Genomic DNA, 19,229 nt, shown 5'->3' with positions numbered 1-19,229 from the left:
TTTTTACATTTAAGTCGGTTCGAGTCCCAGACGAGGCAAGTAATTTTTAGAAAATCTTTGAATGCAGAATTACTAACTTTTAAAAATAACATGAAGTCTTCTTTCAGTAAAATACCCTATCTACGATATTTAAGGTACTTTCCCTTCATGTCCCATAACTTTGGAACACCCTGTATATAAGTTAGTTACAAATAACGACCCATGTACAATTCACAGCTTACTTCTCACACATATCACGTCCTAATTAAAAACAGTTAGTTCTTAGTCATAAAGCGAACAGTTCCTATCACATATCAACATTAGAATTCAAAACTCCATCCACCAACAACAGTTATTCACAGCTGACATTGCATCATACAAACAGACTTCGAATACTAAAAAATTGATTATACTGTCATTCGATCACGTAAATAATCGTTTTGCAATCGATTCTCGATATTATTGGGTTCTGTGGTTTTATTTTGATTGAAAACTGTAGTACGTGATTACTTAGGTCTTAACAATGCCTTACGTTGTCTTAGTTTTTTGGGTAAAAAGTTTGAAACGAACATGACAGCATTTCAAGGTCGTTTGAGAGACTTGACCTATTAATACAATTTATACAATATGCTAAATATATAGCTACTTTTTTAGACATTTTCAAATTTGGAATATAAAAAGACTTTTATTTAATTTCATCACTATAAACATTTATTAAAAGTTTAATTGTTTTATAATTATATAAAAAATACGTTGTTTTTTAAATAAATTATACTGAATAGCAACACCAAAACTATGCTTTTTTATGACAGTAAGGCACGAGACGAGCAGGACATTCAGCTGATGGTAATTGAAACGCCCTGCTCATCATAATGCAGTGCCGCATTTCTTGAAAAACCCAAAAATTCTGAGCGGCACTACAACTGCGCACGTCACCTTGAGACATAAGATGTTAAGTCTCATATGCCCAGTAATTTCACTAGCTATGGCGCCAATTTTTACACATTACTGCTTCATGACAGAAATAGGTTCCGTAAAAAATCTTTAAGGTGTTATTTGTCTCGTCAAGGAAAATAATCAAATTGAATCATAACGGAACCCAAATCACGTACACCAACGCGCGCCTGACCTTCTTGAACAAATTGCCACAGAATATATTCAATTAATTTTGTTATGAAACGAGTGAAACCGTACTAATATTAAATAGATGTTTAGTAATAAATAAATTAGTTGTTAGCGACAGCTATTGTGTGTTATTGTTGTATAAAAAGCATGAAGAACTGATGAAATATCGTCACTACATCAATTGATGCTAATTCAAGGGTTTATAATGAGTTTTTATGAATAAGTAAAGATTGATATTTATTTTCCACAAACATTAGGCTTTAGATCATTTATAGGTCAGATAGACTATGACAGCTGTGAAAACGTCGAAATAAGAACACCTTAGAACTAACCTTTATTTTGAGCAATTCACGCACACTAACACAAAGTGTCATACAAATCGCGAGTGTAAGACAAAGCTTGTCACGCACACCGATTTCAAAAATTCTCTCTTCAATAGAAAGCCAAGATTCCTGCCGCCGAATTCCACCTTCGCACGATACGCCACAAGTTCGGATTTCATCCCCACCATCTGGATGTGTGGCGGTCCTCCACAGTGCGGTCTTCAAGGAGCTTTCTTCCACGTACTACATAGCTGTGGAATGAACTTCCTTGTGCGGTGTTTTCGGGGACGATACGTCATGGGTACATACACCCTCCTTCAAGGCCGGCAACGCACCTGTGATTCCTCTGGTGTTGCAAGAGAATGAATGTCAGTGATCATTTAACACCACGTGACCCTTCGCTCGTTTGTCCTCCTTTTCGATATAAAAAAATGTCAGTATTTGTAAGTATCGCTATATATTAAGTCGAAAAATGAAAAGACTATTACGTAGTAATCGGATATGCAAGTTAAGTTGGAGCAAAAACGATCGAACAAAAACGTTTCCTACAAACACTGCCTTAACGATGAGATATTGTATGATTGTTTTGTATGTTATATGTTTGGTGTTTATTATATGTAGCACTGGTAAATGCAGACGAAGTAGCGGGTAATAGTTTGTTTATATATGATTAAGATTTACCTGCAGTATATGTGTACCCTGGTGCTGTTCAAACAACTCCATTGCAAGACCCGCCCCCGACCGGCCTCTCTGAGTACCTGAAACAATATTATAATTTCTATAAATAAAAATAGTTTAAAGAAACTAAAAAACACGCTTTGGTTGAAAATATATGGTTGAAATTTAAAATAAACACCAATTCCTGCCTTATCGACAATAGATGAAAAAATTATATAAATTAACAAAAATCTTATTTTGCGAATGGAATAGTTTTATGCAATCAATGTATTGTCATCGGTTCTCGATAAATCTACGAAGTTTGTCCGAAATCTGGTCATTCAAAGTGGGTTAAAATCACGCCCAAATGAGACGGTTACAAACATACATAGAGACAGGTAAAGCTAGTAAAAAGCGTATTATAAAAATCGATTGAACAGATCTTTGATACTTCTGGTAGGTACTATGCAAAAAACCACCTGTCTACGAAACATACCACCTCCGAGGCAAAAAGTGGCACTAATTTTCACAATGACAACTATTACACATACTACCTCTCAACTCCCCTGAAAACATGCTCTGAAAATGTGACATAACGTCGGGTTAGCTAATGAACGTAGTGTTTAAATTCTCTTTGTTAGCTAAAATAATAATAAAAATGTAACTTTACGCAAAAACTAATGTAAAATCACAGTTACAATTACACGCGTTTTAGTCGTTTAAAAAGTGTTTTATCTATACTAATATTATAAAGCTGCAGTGTTTGTTTGTTTGTTTGTTTGTTTGAACGCGCTAATCTCTGGTACTACTGGTCCGATTTGAATGATTCTTTCAGTGTTGGGTAGTCCATTTATCGAGGAAGGCTAAAGGCTATGTTTTTTTTTCAAAATAAGGGATCCGTAATAAAACTGCTATTTTGTAACACAAGGTGTAAAATCGAAAACCAATTTTTGCGTGCGCTGCAAAAACTATTGACAATAGAACAAAATGATGTACAGGCTATAATTACTTACTTATAAAACTATCGCATGAATTATACTTTATATGGCAAAACAACGTTTGCCGGGTCAGCTTAAGATAATATTAACAATAGTTTGTGAGTTAAAGATAATTTTAAATTATTAGATCTAGGTCCAAAATGGATGCTAAATAATAATTTATTCCATGCCTTATTGCTCTCGTCCAAAGCATCATAATATATTAGCAGCAGTTGAACTATCAATATATATATATTTATGAAAATAACAGGGACGAGACGAGTAGGACGTTGACTTGCTCAGCATTATTGAAAAACCCAAAAATTCTGAGCGCCACTACAATTGCGCTCGTCACCTTGAGACATAAGATGTTAAGTCTTATTTGCCCAGTAATTCCACCAGCTACGGTATCCTTCAGATCAAAACACAATATTGCATAAAACATTACTGTTTCACGGCAGAAATACGAGTAGGCGCCGTTGCGGTACCCATAATCAAGCCGACATCCTGTGCAAAGGTCTCCCACTGGTATATGCAATGTACACACATTGATTGTTGTTATTTTTCGATTTATAATAATTTTAAATAACTTCTACACTCTTTCAGTAATCTGCTAGTTAAGTTCGTCAAGTCTCGTAGCCATAAGTCAAGATTTTATAATTTATGTACCGCTCGCGCGAGTTAATAAGCGAGAACAAAGCAAGTGTATGTAAGATGATACTCCAAGATCTTATCTGATGGTGGACGGTAGCTGAGAGGGTTTATGGTGTTTATAACGCGGGGAAATTTCCAATTGTATATTGTTCACTTAACTAAAAATATAAACTTCACCGGTGTTATTAAGATACTCGAAGTGTAGGTATTCCAAATTTAAAACTTTTTGTTTTTATCTAACTTAAGCTGTCACTACAGAATTACATGACAGGGAGAAGTAATTTTAAGTAAAAATTTGAATTTAGTTTAGTATGAAACGTGCAGTATTTTGAAATAAGTTTGAATTAGTGAGTTAGTTTGAAAGCGAACAGTTGCTTAAAACGTAGTGGATTTCAGCCGTCATCTGTCAATCTATCAATGACTGCACGTTTCATACAATCGAGTGAATCGCTTTTTTCTCAGAGAGTTTCGCTAGGCTGTTTGGGAGTTGGGTGTATATTTTACATTGCAGTTCTAATCAGAAGTTTCTTATTGGTTTTCTGTTTATATTTTTCTATATATATCATAATCACATTGAGGAATTTTCTAGAAACTGTGACATTCATAATGTTAACACGAGGAACAAACATAAACTTGTTAAGCTTTGTTGGGCGATGTATATGCTTCTACAATATGATCCCAGAAAATGTACAAAACGAATGTGTTACGAAATTTAAAAGAATTGTTAAAAAACGTTTGTGTGGGAAAGGTTATTATAGCATAAAGATTTTCTTAATGACACCACTGACTGGGAATAAAGCGAACATCCTCAGGCTCTTTAATTATAAATGTTTATTGTACGATATCACATTGTAATCCATATTTTATATTCAAAAAAAAGGCCCGGTAAGTTTCTTCCATTCTTCTCAGGTCTGAGGCAGTCTCTTTTGAATGGGTGGTAGTTTTTGACGTTCAATAAGTGATTTTTAATCCTAGTTTGAATAAAAATATTTGAATTTGAATCAAGAATGCTGAGGTGTTGCTTAATTTTGCTCGTCTCACCAGTTATCATGAAAAATGTATTATGAAAGAGCGTGTACAACGAGCGTACGGGTCACTTGATGTTAAGTGATCACCGCCGCCCACATTCTTCTGCAACATCAGGGCAAATATTGGAGCATTGCCAGCATTTTAGAAATGTTACTACCAGTGGGAGGCTCCTTTCCTCAGGATGCTGGCTAGATTATGGGTACAACAACGGCGCCTATTTCCGCCGTGAAACAGTAATGTGCAAGGATTACTGTGTTACGCTCTTACGATTACTGGGTAAATGAGACTTGATATCTTGTGTCTTAAGGAGACGAGCGCAGTTGAAGTGCCGCTCTTTCCTTTGGTACCCATGTCGTATCATCCTAGAAACACCTTACAAGGAAGCTCATTCCATAGTTTGGTGAACGTGGAAAAAAGTTCCTTGAAAATCGCACTGTATGCACAGATGGTTGGATGGAGATTGTACTAAATTGTGGCGTGTCGTACGGCAGAAAACAGGTGAAAGAGCTCTTCGGAACACTCACCGTAATAAATGCAGTAGAAGACACACAATGAGGCGACGCGGTCTCTACGCAACGCGAGGTGATCGAGCCGTTCACAGAGAGTGTGTGCGTTAAGACTTCATTCAAGAAGTGATAACTTCATAAAGCCCAAAGTGGATCATGACCATATTTACTTCAATACCTGGCCACAAAATATAATGCGCCTAAAAAAATCACTTCAATAGACGACGATACTTGAAATTATTACGTTATGAATGACCAGTTTGAAGACCACGAACTTTTCGAAATTTTGATCATTGAAAGTGACTAGCAAGGACACGCGTGTTCGCTCGTGACTTCGTGACTGGTGTCGGACAGACAGACGGACAATAAAGCTGAAACATCAGCGGGCACTGCACCACGTACTTATCACAACGACGCGTGTTTTGTCACGACTATGAACGCATTACTCGGGTCATTTTACATATTTTTGCAGTGACGTAATTACGAAGCGTGGTTTTGGAACTTCCATATCGCATGCTACGGGTGGATGGGGGCTAAGCATTGACGTACTATAAACAAATAGAGTCCCAATCGCCTATTAAAGGTCGTCAAATAAAATCCGAGCGGCGTTGCATATACGTAACATAAACTTAAGAGATAACATTAAAACATTCATTCAAATTAACATCTTAATTCGTGTTAGTAATGTTCAAAGTCTATTGTATACGCTCATTAGAAGTAGTATCACTACGTCACGTGTAAGATGGACGCGAAAAAGAGGCAAGAACATTTTGTTTTAGCAATTAAAATATAATATTATTTTGTTTAGGGCTTAGCCAGTGTTTTCATTGAAAGCTCCCAGTAAGCTTATTTTTTGACACCTCCAGCAAGTATAGTTAATTGCTAATATATAATATACTTAAATCTTCCTCAAGAATCACGCTATCCGATGGTGAAAACAGCATGAAAATCGTCAATATAGACAGACAGACGTGACGGAGGACTTTGCTTTATAATATGAAATATATTTCCATAACCTTCAACCACTTTACGAAGACGCTGAACCCTTCTGTGGTGTTCCTCTAACATAACACTCTCGTTAAATCTACTCTTGATACATTGTTCACAGTGTAATAAACTTACAACTTACAAGAGCAACACTCTGGGTTTAACCCGTTCCAAAACCCTAATTCAAGCCTTCAACAAAATGGCTGCGCATGAGACACTAGGGCTAAGTAGGGACAACTTACACATTACCAGGACACTAATGGGGCACTGCAGATTAAACAATCACCTCTCAATGTTATGCCTCAGAGATTGCAGAGTTCTCTAATAGTGCAGATGAAACCCCGTTACACATCCTCTCTGAATGTGGTCATTTAATACGTAAACCTAGCATCTCTTTGGGAAGTCCAATTCTTCAACCACTTGAGATACGTCAGCTGATAAAAATCTTATTAGATTCATAAAAAGAATCAATCTACGCTATGAGCTATTGTGAGCATTGGTCGCAGTGAAACAGGGCTGCACTGAACTGTACTAATGCCTCATTAAAAACCATAACCATACCAACTATATTTAACAGTAATTACGTATTTTAAGTACCCACGCAAGGCGCATACACACATACGAAGAGCCGAATAGACATAAAGAAACTATTACGGCCTTACAAAAAAACTTGATATACAGTAATACCTGAGATTAAACCAAGAATATGCAAAATATTTACAAATAGACATTTTGTTTATGATTGATTTATTCGACCGTATCCCGGGTTTATTTGTAAGGTTGGTAAAGCTGCTAGACATTCGGAAAACTTCAGAATTATAATTGTACTAGCTGATGCGCGCGTCTTCGTTCGCGTGGATAAAGGGTTTTTAAAAATAATAAGCAAGTTTCAAATTGAAGATTATCTCATGTCCTATTCCAGTTCCGATTCGGGTTTACGCTCCCATTCCCAACATATTATATGAATCTTATTTCGATAAAGAATGCTCTGGCAAACTAAACCTACAATTGGTATAGTTATAGCTCATCGCTGTGAATTTCAGTTTTTCTCAAATCCCACGGGAAATATGGATTTTTCCGGGACAAAATGTAGTCTATGTGCTTTCCCAAGCTCTAGCGCTGTGCCAAATTTCATAAAAATCGATTCAGTAACTCCGACGTAAAAGCGTAACAAACCAACTTATATTCACATTTATAATATTAGTAGGAATTGCCAGTGTTGTCAGCGATATAGACAATATTATGTTGCATATTATTCTTGGTTTATTTTCAGGTATACCAAGTTTATTTGTAAGGCCGTTAATGTTTTTGGTTAGCTGCAGAACCCTAAATATGAGGAAGCTGCAAAGAAGTAATCAATAACAGTAAGAACAATGTATACATGAACAGTTAGTATTTCATTCTTAACCTTGAAGATGTTGAGTAAAATATAATGTAGGATAAAATATTATATTGTTCATATCTCGTGTAACTTTAGAACAAAACAAAATAACCATTTCTGAAACGACTTTATCAAACCGCTAGGGACTCCATGCTATTTGCAAACTCACAAAGATTTTTACTTGTTTCGAATCTACATTAGTAGGTATTTAATCGATCTTAGTTCAGATGCTTTTGAAATTATGTTGACACTATACAAAAAATTACGTAGGTTATAATTTAAGTGGAGTTTAAGGGGTAAAGTTTATTTAAATAAGCAAATATCAATTTTATCAATTATTTCCGGCTCTTTTGTGCGTATATCTAAAAGTATAACTGTAGGTAGTATGTATATATAAGTATATAGATGTGTGTATGTGTATGTGCATATATATCCTATAGTACGTTAATTTATTGCCTTATTTCAAGTTATAAATAAAATCACCTACTTTTTTGTTACCTTAAAGAGATAGCTTAATTGTGCTGCCATAACCTTTATGTACAAATTTTAACATTTTTTAGTGCAATAAATTGTTTTTATTCATAATATAAAATTCTACTGAAAATATCTAAAACTAGCAACAGCCAGTGAAGTCATCCGCATGTACGTCGGACGTGCTATTCGATATATCTAGAGTGTATTCATACAAAATTAGTATTAAGTCCATTCAGAAGTATTTGTGTTTTTCCCTACCCTATTAGCACATACACAAATAAGAAGAGCTCTAAAGGAGCTACAGCAAGATATAATAGGAATGCGATTCGATAGTTACTGTAACCGATTTTGATTGACAAGTCGTAAACAGCGCTTGGCATTAGCTCCATAGTTTTTTCAAAATTAAATCATATCAAAAATATTTTTATTTCTATGGTAAATAATATTACACTTGAAATATGTCATTTTTTCGTACAGCTCATTTGGAAGGCAGTTTTTCATAATCTAACTCTTTGATTCTAAGGGCTTTATATCACCTGGATACAAGGGTGGTGCAACCAGTTGCACCAACATGGTGGCCGTAAGCTACCGAGCTGGTCGCTCCAACAAATTGATTGCGCAACGTAATTGGACACCAGATGGGTAACTAACTCCCTATAAAGCTGTATATATTTATAAATATGGTTGCGCCACCGTGGTGTCCCGGTGAAACATAGCCCTAACTGTAAGACACACAAATGTCCGAAGAAATCAGAAAGCATGCGGAGCGTAGTGGTCGGCTATATCAAAGAACAATTCTCTCCGTTTTGTTGAATTAAATCGTAATAAAGAACACGCCCCGGGTATCTCGAGATCGCGACTCAAATATGCTTCGAAACTAAAACCATGTGAATTTACGTTTTATCAACAAAATGATGCTGACCTATATGATAAGATTTGTTGCAATATTGTATTAAAGTCAGTTGGTTGAGTATTATTGCTTTGAAATGGTTTTTTTTTAATGAAAATACGGGACGAGACCAGCAGGTCGTTCCGCTGATGGTAATTGATACACCCTGCCCATTACCAAAAGCGCAATAATTCTGAGTAGCACTACAATTGCACTCGTCACCTTGACACATAAGATGTCTCATTTACCCAGTAATTTCACTAGGTACGGCACCATTCAGACCGAAACACAGTAAAGTTTACACGTTACTGCTTCACGGCAGAAATAGGCGCCGTTGTGGTACCCATAATCTAGCCGGCATCCTGTGTAAAGGAGCCTCCCACTGGTGAAATGAAATGGTCTAACTCTTCAGGACTACAAAAGTCTTGTTTTCGGTAAGGTGGAATAAATAATGGCTTTAGATAATTTATACATCTAGATAGAGCCTCTTGCTGCTAGACAACCGATGAAAACAGGCCAGGTTTATTACTTTAGTGTGCGTGACAAGCTACGTCGTCCACTGGTGATTTGCGTAAGTATGCGTGCATTGCTCAAAACAGAGGTTAACAGTCCAATTTGAGAGATAGGATAGCTTTTATTTCGATTTAGGACCCATAAATATTTTCATTTCCAATATTTTTTTTTGTATGGACATATTTTCTATGAGAGAATTTATTGACGCACTGTTTGACAGTTCTGCTGTGAAACAATGTTATTTTAGATAGTAAAAAATAAGGACTACGTGTCACCTTACATAACAGTGTAACACCAAAACAAACCGATTAACGTGTAATTTATACGCATGCACACACTTACTCTACTACAGGCCGATAGGCGGCCATTATGAGAATTGTCATCGTCTGTGACAGATCAGTTTGCGTCTTAATAAAATATTTTAAATATGCCGTCGTGCGTTGTGAAAAAGTGTAAATACGATACTATACAAGTATTTGTGGCCATATATGATTATTTAAGGGAGAAAAAATTGTGTAACTAGTATCCTCCATAACCGCACACACACTAGCATAACGGTGCTTCACTTGCTAATATCACGGCGCGGAGTCCTTCTTTTTTTACTCGTTCGTGAATATTACGTAATAATGTAAATAGTAATTACGTAAATGGCAGATGTCCGCAAATTCAATAAATTTTCATTAATAACTGATTCTATTAAATTGTGTTAAAGATACCGAATGCTAAGAAATACAATTAGAGGCCACAGTATACCATCATCTATTTAGTCAATAACTCGTTATTATATAATTGAGAAGAAAAACCATTTATTTAAGTCTTTCACCCCAACACGAACAAATTTTTATTAAGGCGGCTAAGTCCTCGTATAATTTTCTCATTACGGTATAGCCTCGCCATTAAACGAACACCAGATCTAGGAGCTATTACGAGGACAATTTGCGACATAAAGCAATGTATCATTATTTTTAAAGTTTCATTATCATTATAGGAGGTGTAATAGGGATTTTCTCTCCTAAATCATTGGAGTATTTTTGTTGCGCCACTTTACATATAATGGAACTTTACTTTTATGAAAATAAGTAACGAGACGAACAGGACGTTCAGTTCATGGTAATTGATATGTCCTGCCCATTATAATGCAGTGCTGCTTAGTATTCTTGAAAAACACAGATTTTCTGAGCGGCCCTACAATTGTGCTTGAGATATAAAATGTTAAGTCTCATTTGTCTCACCGAAACACAATAATGCTTACACATTACTGCTTCACGGCAGAAATAGGCGCCGTTGTGGTACCCATAATCTAGCCGGCATCCTGTGCAAAGGAGCCTCTCACTGGTAAACTGAAACAAGATGAAGCTGTAAATGTTGATTTAAAAGAGTGGCAATAAGTTTCCTGCCACTTCTTCTCATTAAACCTGAACCCTTTCCGAAGTATGAAAATGAAGAAAGCTGTAAATATAAAAAGATAAGATAACTTTTGATATTCATAACTATTATTTGATTGTCAAACATTAATACATTGATTTTGATTTGAATCAAACGCAATACTTATGTCTACTATTTTGTCAGTTTTATTTATATATAAGAGAGGCTAGAGGCACGCTTGAGGCAACCGCCCATGGACGTTTGCAACTACAACGGTCAAAAGATGCATTCAAATACAATTTTCAATGGTATACCAATCCACATCTCTTTCAATTGATATTTTTTTAGTTTAAAATCTTAAAATGAATTTTCATCGGGCAACACTCCACCATTCACAAATATTCACAACAATTAAGTCGATGAATTTTCTGATTGCAACTTTGGCATCAATTTGTCATCAGATTATAATAACTATGATGAAGGCATAGAAGTACCTGCTATAAAGTGAATTATTAATAGCTGACATAAAAGAAATCCCTCAAGTAAATTGAACAGAACAGATGCGTCTTAAAAATATCTAATAAATCGATGCCTGCAGGGTGTGCAGAGGGCAGTAATTCTTCATTACACGCGGACCTCGGTCAAGTGCCTCTGGGGGTTGCCAATCAACACCAACTTGTATTTTTTGAGGGTACTTCGAATTTCTAAGATAACGCTTTACGTTACCTATTGATGTAGGGCTGCCACTTATGTATATTTCTATATAAGGTCACAGATATGTTTGTGCCTAAATATGTGCCTATATACTAGATACATCATACACCTTTAAATTGCTAATGAAAATAAAAAGTTATTATCATTTTTATAGTCTAAGAGCCCTACCTCCTGAAGACGCCATGGCGACGTCGCCTCCTGCGTATCTCAACAATTCATATTAACATTGAGGACAGTTTACTTACGAAAATTACGCTTATCCTATGACAATTTTTTTGCATTGTTTTTCTTAATTATTTTTAAATCATACATCTTTAAACAACTAATGAGGATTGGAACTTTTTTATCATTTTTATAGTCTAAGAGCTCTACCTCACGGCGACCCCTTGGCGACGTCGCCGGCTGCGTATCCCAACAATTTATATTAAAATTTAGGACATTTATCTCACTTGGCGACAGCATGGCAACGTTACCAATTTAGAAGCGTAGCCACGACTGTCAGCGCTATGTGAGGAGTTTGGGGACTGGCGGACTGGTGACGTCGCAAGTTACATGTGCACATTAGTAATAATTTCAATATTTATATGTACTTATCACTTGGTCTTAAGTATCAATAACAAAAGTTCGTTCACACTTATCTTAGCTGATAAATAGTTGACCACGTATAGATGCCTCCCTCACCGCTATTAGGCGTGAGTTTTATTTAATTTGCCCTTGTGAAAACACCCCCGGTCAATGTTAGTTCTGTCCACTTGTCAGTGGGAACAAATACGGCTAAATTATTGCCCTTGCCAAATAAATATAGGTAAATGTATCTGAAAATAATTGTTTATGTGGAAAATAATATTTCTTTTATATAAGAAAATATCAGTTTTACTACAAAAAGTACTTACTACAAAGAGTACAATTATTAACAATGTATAAATACAAATATATTTAACATACAAACAAACTAACGCGGTATTACACTCGGCACAAAAAAAGTTAAATTAATCGAAATAATAAAGGCATTAAAGGCATTTATTTTCTCAAAATTGATTCCTTTAGAATTCTTTTTGATGTCATTTCTTATATGATGATTCTGATATGATTAATGGCAACGGTAGTAAAACATGATAATGATAAACTTAACGCAAACAGTTTTTACTAATATCTTTTATTTGGCTGTTATTATTCGGTCAATAAGTTTTACTTGTTAACGATTTACTAGAGGGAGTTACTTTTTCGGTCTGAAGGGCGCCGTAGCTAGTGAAATTAGTAGGCAAATGAGACTTAACATCTTATGTCTCAAGGTGACGAGCGCAATTGTAGAGCCGCTCAGAATTTTTGCATATTTCTAGAATACTGAATGGCACTGCATTATAATGGGCAGGGCGTATCAATTTCCATCAGCAGAACGTCCTGATCGTCTAGTACCTTATTGTGTTAAAAAAGTCCACCTAGACGCTTGGTCAGCAATATTAAGTGAGAAATACCAAAAAATCACGGCAGCGGAACATAATGAATTGTAACAAGCCAATTACACGGGCGGATAACCCTTCAATAGAGAACTAGGGTCGAGTCGGCCCGACGGACCTCGATCGATACTAAATAAAAATAGCTGCAAAATCCCGGAAAAGGGCACATTATTCAGAACACGTACTGTCAATATAGAATGGTACGGGGCGATGATTGCGATGCACCGGCGCGAGGGAAAAATGCCGCATCCACAACTATATTGAAAATAATGCGCGATAAAAGTGACTGCTGTTGTGTTGAAGTATTTTAATATTTAATATGGAATGCCTGGGACTTTTTTCATAAATCTCTGTGAATAATTAATACACTTACATCGAGATAAGGAATATTGTATACTATTTTAAGATACCTTTATGCTACGAGTATTTAAGTAAATCTTGTAGTAAGTTTATTCAAAATATATTTATATTTTATATTTTTGATATATAATTTCGCATCCACCATCGACATTTTAGTAAGTAATTACTTCATTATAAAAAAAGTGAAAATCATTCAGAAACTATATTAATAAACAGATTTTAATTATCAGAATTCCTTAAATAGTGTGTCAATAAGTGTATGTATTAAGTATAAAATAATTCGTATAAAGTATGAGCCAATTTCAGATAAAATTTATTTACACACAGTATATTTTACTTTGTAAGTCTTGAAGAAAGAAAGGTATAAAGTGTATTGTGTGTTTAGTAAGGGTAAGGGTTGAGTTCATTATGGACCGGATTAGCCGCTAACTCGAGAAGAGATCAAGGAATTCACTGAAGTATTAAAGGGTTAAGAAAATGTATACTTAGCGTCTTATGCTATAGTCATTTAATTACAGAAGTTTCCTTCAGTTCGCTTCTTTTGATATATATTTATTTGTTGATTACCTACGGCTTAATGCCTTTCTAAGCCACCGTGCTGTTATATTACTTTCATGCGTCAATTTTGACTTTTATAAATTCATTTGAAAATATCTTGACTTGCTCGTTGTAGGAACTCACTAATTGCTAAACTACCTTTTAGAAAGGAGGTCCCTGCTTTAAAAATTCATCAAAACTTGTAGTAAAGGTACATACTTTATGTTGATTTACAACAAAAGTAGTAGATTCCGTTTATGGACCTACATAAATAAATGATTCTTGACTTTGACTTTTCAGAATAATGTTACCATTAAAAGATAATAAGGCTAATTTAATAGAATTCAGTAATAATTAAAACAAGATAATCCTTTATTGAGACTCGTTGGGACGTCGACATCAAAAAAAATTGACTATTTGCCCCGCTTTGGTAAACGACTCCTCCTTTTTCGACACTGTTCTATTGATTTCTTCTTCAATCTGACATTAGTAACTTCTTTAATTAAAATGTATTTTATTTAAATGTGTAACATTCGTGGTTAACCTTGCAGAGCTTGCTTTCAGGGGGATCTACGCAAAAACTAATGTAAAATACAGTTGCGATTATACGCATTTTTATCCTTTAAAATGTATTTTATTTAAATCAATCAGACATTTCAGGTCCATGCTTTTACAGCCATTGCTTCCACTCTTCAAATTGTCTTGTTTTATCTTTACTCACTCTGGGGTGCCAAATTTTATGTACTCAAAAGATATTCGCTCAATTTATCAAATCTTTGTACTGTATGATTAGTCCATTACGTATTTTTATAGCTACGTCTCCTATTATCGTTTGTAATCATAAATCAAATGAAATCGAATCAGAAAAACTTATTTAGGAATTAGAACTCAGCCATGTAATCGTAAATTGATGTCTTATGTAGGGTACCTGCATACATACTCCCCAGCATTTAATTAAATCAAATAACAATTCTGTGTTGCCTTTATGCCTGAGCCCAATTTATTTAAGAAATCCTAGCAATATCAAATGCGAACCTACTACTCTAGATGCGAATCTACTACTCTAAATTAGTTAGACTACTTTTGTATAAAAATGTACATCTTTTAGATTTAGATAACATCTTTTAAGCAATTGATTTTTTATTAAATGATATTCGAAAGAAATAGTTCATGTGGTTCGATGTGTCTATGTTTGCGCACATACGTACGTTTATATTGTATCTGGGTGTGTGACCGGACCTGTTTCCCTTATTTATTGTTATTTTTCTATTTCGTCGGCAGATGTGCCGCGATATGATTTACAGCGGTCTGTATTAAACACGAGAATTACGTGAAGACGCACCATTTTCGATCCGACACATGTTTGTACAAAACTTATGTAAGTATACATAACTTGAGATGCAAATTTTCGAACTATTTTATTTTGTGATTTTAGCTACTACAATATCAAGTAGCATGATTTTTCATAATTCCAACTCCATATAGAATTAACAATAATATTTTTAAATGTATTGAATAAAAAAAATACTTTTTGGAATTCACAAATTTTCTAAATGACCCAACGATATTTTTGGATGTTTGAATTTTTGGGTGCTATTAGTTACATAAATAAATTTTTATTAATTAATAAGTTTACGAACCACAGATCACAAAGCAAGTGAGTGGGAGGCTTCTTGGCAAAGGATACCGCCTAGATCATGGGTACCACAACGGCGCCTTTTTCTGCCGCAAAGTAATGTATAAATATTATTGTGTTTCAGTCTGAAAGGCGCCTTAACTTAACATCTTATGTCTGAAGGTGACGAGCGTAATTGTAGTGCTTCTCAAAATTATTGGGTTCTTCAAGAATCCTGAGGGGCACTGCATTGTAATGGGCAGAGCGTATCAATTACCATCAGCTGAACGTTCTGCTCGTCTGGTCCCTGATTGTCAAAAATATTTTCTTAAATAAAGTCGATCAGCCGCAGCTATCATCACATATATCATTGTCAAATAATGGGAAGGGGTGATTAAAAACCATCATGGTCTTTTGTTAATGATTGAAATATTATATTGTTAGAAAAACAAATTGGAAAAGTTTCAATCAATAAAAAAATATCATATTTGTATGGAAACTTACCATAATACTTGATAATTCACATAATATAATGTGTGATAAAATTTGCTTAAACGCGGTACTGTAATGTTTAATGGCCTTAAAAATGCCATTTACTTTTAAAGCGAAACTCTTATTTCAACATCTCAAATTCTCTGTTACATCTATCGCATGTCGCATTACAGCCAGCCGGGGAGTAGAGGTAAAGTTGACTCAGTAATTTCAGTGGTCTAAGGCTCCAGATTTGAACTCTGCTTCCCGAGTGAGAGACGTGAGTTCGAGCCACATCTGACAAAATTTTATTTTATGAATAAGTAAAGCATTATGTATATTTTTTTTTCTTTTCATTATTTGATTAGATGCTGTTGTAAATATATTATTATGTGCAATAAAGTTGCACTTGCATCATGATTTCATTAAGCCACACAATTGTTTTATATAAAATTAAGCTGAATCATTCATGGCCATATTATTAAAAAAAAAATTCATTCCATATTGTACCTGAAGTATTTATTGTATATACAAAACCATACGAGTTAAATTATCGAAAAACCCGTTGAATCCCCTTTAGCCATAAATCAGCGTGGGTGCTGCTAACACCAATATGGGGGACAAAACATGTGTCTCCCTCCCACTTAATTTGCCACATTCATCTACCTCTCATTTTCCTGTTCAATTGAGAAATTGTCATATAAATCATTGTTTCTCGTAAATTATACAGTTGACTGTATTTGGTGTATAAATTTTAATATCAATATTTTTGTGTCAGTCTTGAACAAATAAGCATTAGGATCATTTAATGGTAGGTGACTCAGTACTAGGTCTCATTTATGATCTGCGATAAAGAGCACTGCTAAAAAAAAATAAGAAAGAGTACAATCTGCATTTTAGGGTTAACGGTTCGACGCGGTGCGGCAAAAATGCATGCTATCTCATTCAATATCATGTGCGAATGTGATACACGTTGTAAAGAGAGTGAAGAATAATGAAAACCAGATTGATGTTGATAATTTTAATTTAAACATGTAATTTAGTATTAAAATTTCAAATTTTCGGAAGTCTCTAAAAATGACAATTTTTTTCATACATTTATCGCATTTAGCATTACAAACGATAGGGGTGAAGTCGAATCAGTAATTTTAACTACTGCTTTCAAGTCTAGTTGGCCGGTTTGGGAAAGAGTACAATCTGCACCTTAGGGTTAACTAGTCGATGCGGCACGGCTTAAATTGATGCTATCCCATTCAGCATCATGACGTGCGAAAGTAATACAGCTGTAAAGATGTGTAGGTGCTAGCGCGTTCAAGAATATCCATTCTGGTATAATAAATAATGATTTATAACGAAAAAGAAATGATAATAAACAGGCAATTGGGTTTATGCATATTTTGAGAAAACTACTAAATATGCGTGTTCAAAATAGAATTATTTTAATTTTTAAGTAACTAATTTATCCTTGTATGGTAACAATATTGCCGTTTTCAAACTCCATAAGTTGGTTATTTGTAGTAATAGCTATACTACGTTTGGGTGGAAGAATGACCATCTAGTGCAACCTTAAGGGTTAACATTTGTGTAACATTTCGATACCTTTTTGGAAATAGAAAAACCATCACCACCTAGAAATGCCTATTTTTTATTTTTAATATTTTATCACAGAATTTGGTTTAGTTTATTTTTACTCTCACATTGATTTAATTAATAGTTCATATTGTATTTTAATTGTATTACTTTACAATTGTTTAAATTGTAGTCAAATGCAAGTTTTTACAAAATGTATTCTATTGTTTTTCATTTCATTATGCATGTTGATTTAGCCTGTAAGTGAGGTACCTATACAATTTATATAAATATTTTTAAGGGTGTGATTGAGAATAAAAATAATTATTATTGTATTCAACGTTGGCTCCTTATTTAAAAAAAATCTTGGAATTGAAGAATTCCAGTCTACTTTAGGGTCTTTCTTGTAATTATATTATATTTATAATTATAAATTATTCTTGTAATTTATCTGTATTTTATCATAAAAGGTGTTAGAACTAAAAGAGCATTATATTTTACTATTTATTACTAGTAGTGTGTTACTCGTACCTAGTTATAAAATCTAATAAATCTAAATGTCTCGTGCCGGAGTTTGGCGAGTCAGCGTCGCCTCGTGAATCACTGGTTGAAGACATTTGGATAATTATTATCGATATCCGTAAAATAACGCCAAATTCAATAAATTTTCTTAAATCTAGTAAAGTTTCTATTTTAGTTTAATTAAAGTTATTTGCGAATCTCCTCATTGCATAAACATAAGTGGAACTAGAACAATAATTAACAATGCGAAAACTGTACGGAACCCCAATTTGAATAACCCGAGTCACGTTCAGCAAATAATCAACGGTAACAAGCGACGTATCACTTGCACTGATTGCTAATTGATTAGATTAAAAATTGTCCAACCGCCTCCCCGTTTATTTTCTCGGCTTAAGTTGATGAATAATTAAGTTTCGCTCATTGTGGTGTGGTTTACAATTTTCCAGTTTATTCTCGGTTTAAGATTTAATACGATTATGTATATTTCAATTCGTTTGTCTTAGTATTTGTTACTGCAGAATACATTGTTTACAGAACAGAACATTATCTTCTATGTATGGTGAATGAATGTATGATTCAAGTTATCTATTTCTTTATAAAATCGTGAAAGGATGCTTCGCGAACATGATGATTGTTCTTACTGTCATAATTAGTAATTGCATTCAACAAATACAATAGTTTATTAACCATAACAGGTTGACTTGGCACCACAAGCAGCACTCATTCACAAGTCGAAGCACGAACCAGCCAAAAAAAAAGAATGTTGGGAGAGTTTCTTGCGTCGCTTCTTCTCTCTCAGAGCGCCATTTGTTTCCGAAGCGGTAGTACTATCCAGTAGTTATTAGAACTACATCAAAAAGAATTCTAAAGGAATAAATTTTGAGAAAATAAATGCCTTTTATGCCTTTTTATTCCTTTATGCCATCTTTGCCTTCGCACACATTCGAGGGAAGGAGACGACCCGGCACACGAGGCCGCCGCAAGCAAAACGCTTCATAAAAATCGCAACATATATGACAGGTAATTTATGCTGTTCAAAATAAGTAGCGAGAGTTGCAACCTTATTATTTTTTCATTTTATTTTTACCAACACGAATAAAATATAGTTGGTATTTATAAATGGTG

The 19,229-nt window shown here is 34.5% G+C and overlaps 1 protein-coding gene across 6 annotated transcripts in view; it reads right to left on the bottom strand.

The window, feature by feature from the left end:
• Window positions 1-19,229, bottom strand: part of LOC126971673 (protein trachealess) — a 271,027-nt gene that overhangs the window by 28,436 nt on the left and 223,362 nt on the right. For all 6 annotated transcript variants that reach the window (XM_050818066.1, XM_050818089.1, XM_050818080.1 and 3 more), the window contains one exon: window positions 2,109-2,185. In XM_050818066.1, the coding sequence (XP_050674023.1) occupies window positions 2,109-2,185 (77 nt within the window). The remainder of the gene's footprint in view (window positions 1-2,108; window positions 2,186-19,229) is intronic.

Source organism: Leptidea sinapis, chromosome 2 (assembly GCF_905404315.1).
Source record: "Leptidea sinapis chromosome 2, ilLepSina1.1, whole genome shotgun sequence".
Taxonomy (NCBI): Eukaryota; Metazoa; Arthropoda; class Insecta; order Lepidoptera; family Pieridae; genus Leptidea; species Leptidea sinapis.
The sequence above is the reverse complement of the archived record's forward strand: the minus strand, read 5'-3'. Positions and strand labels throughout refer to the sequence as shown.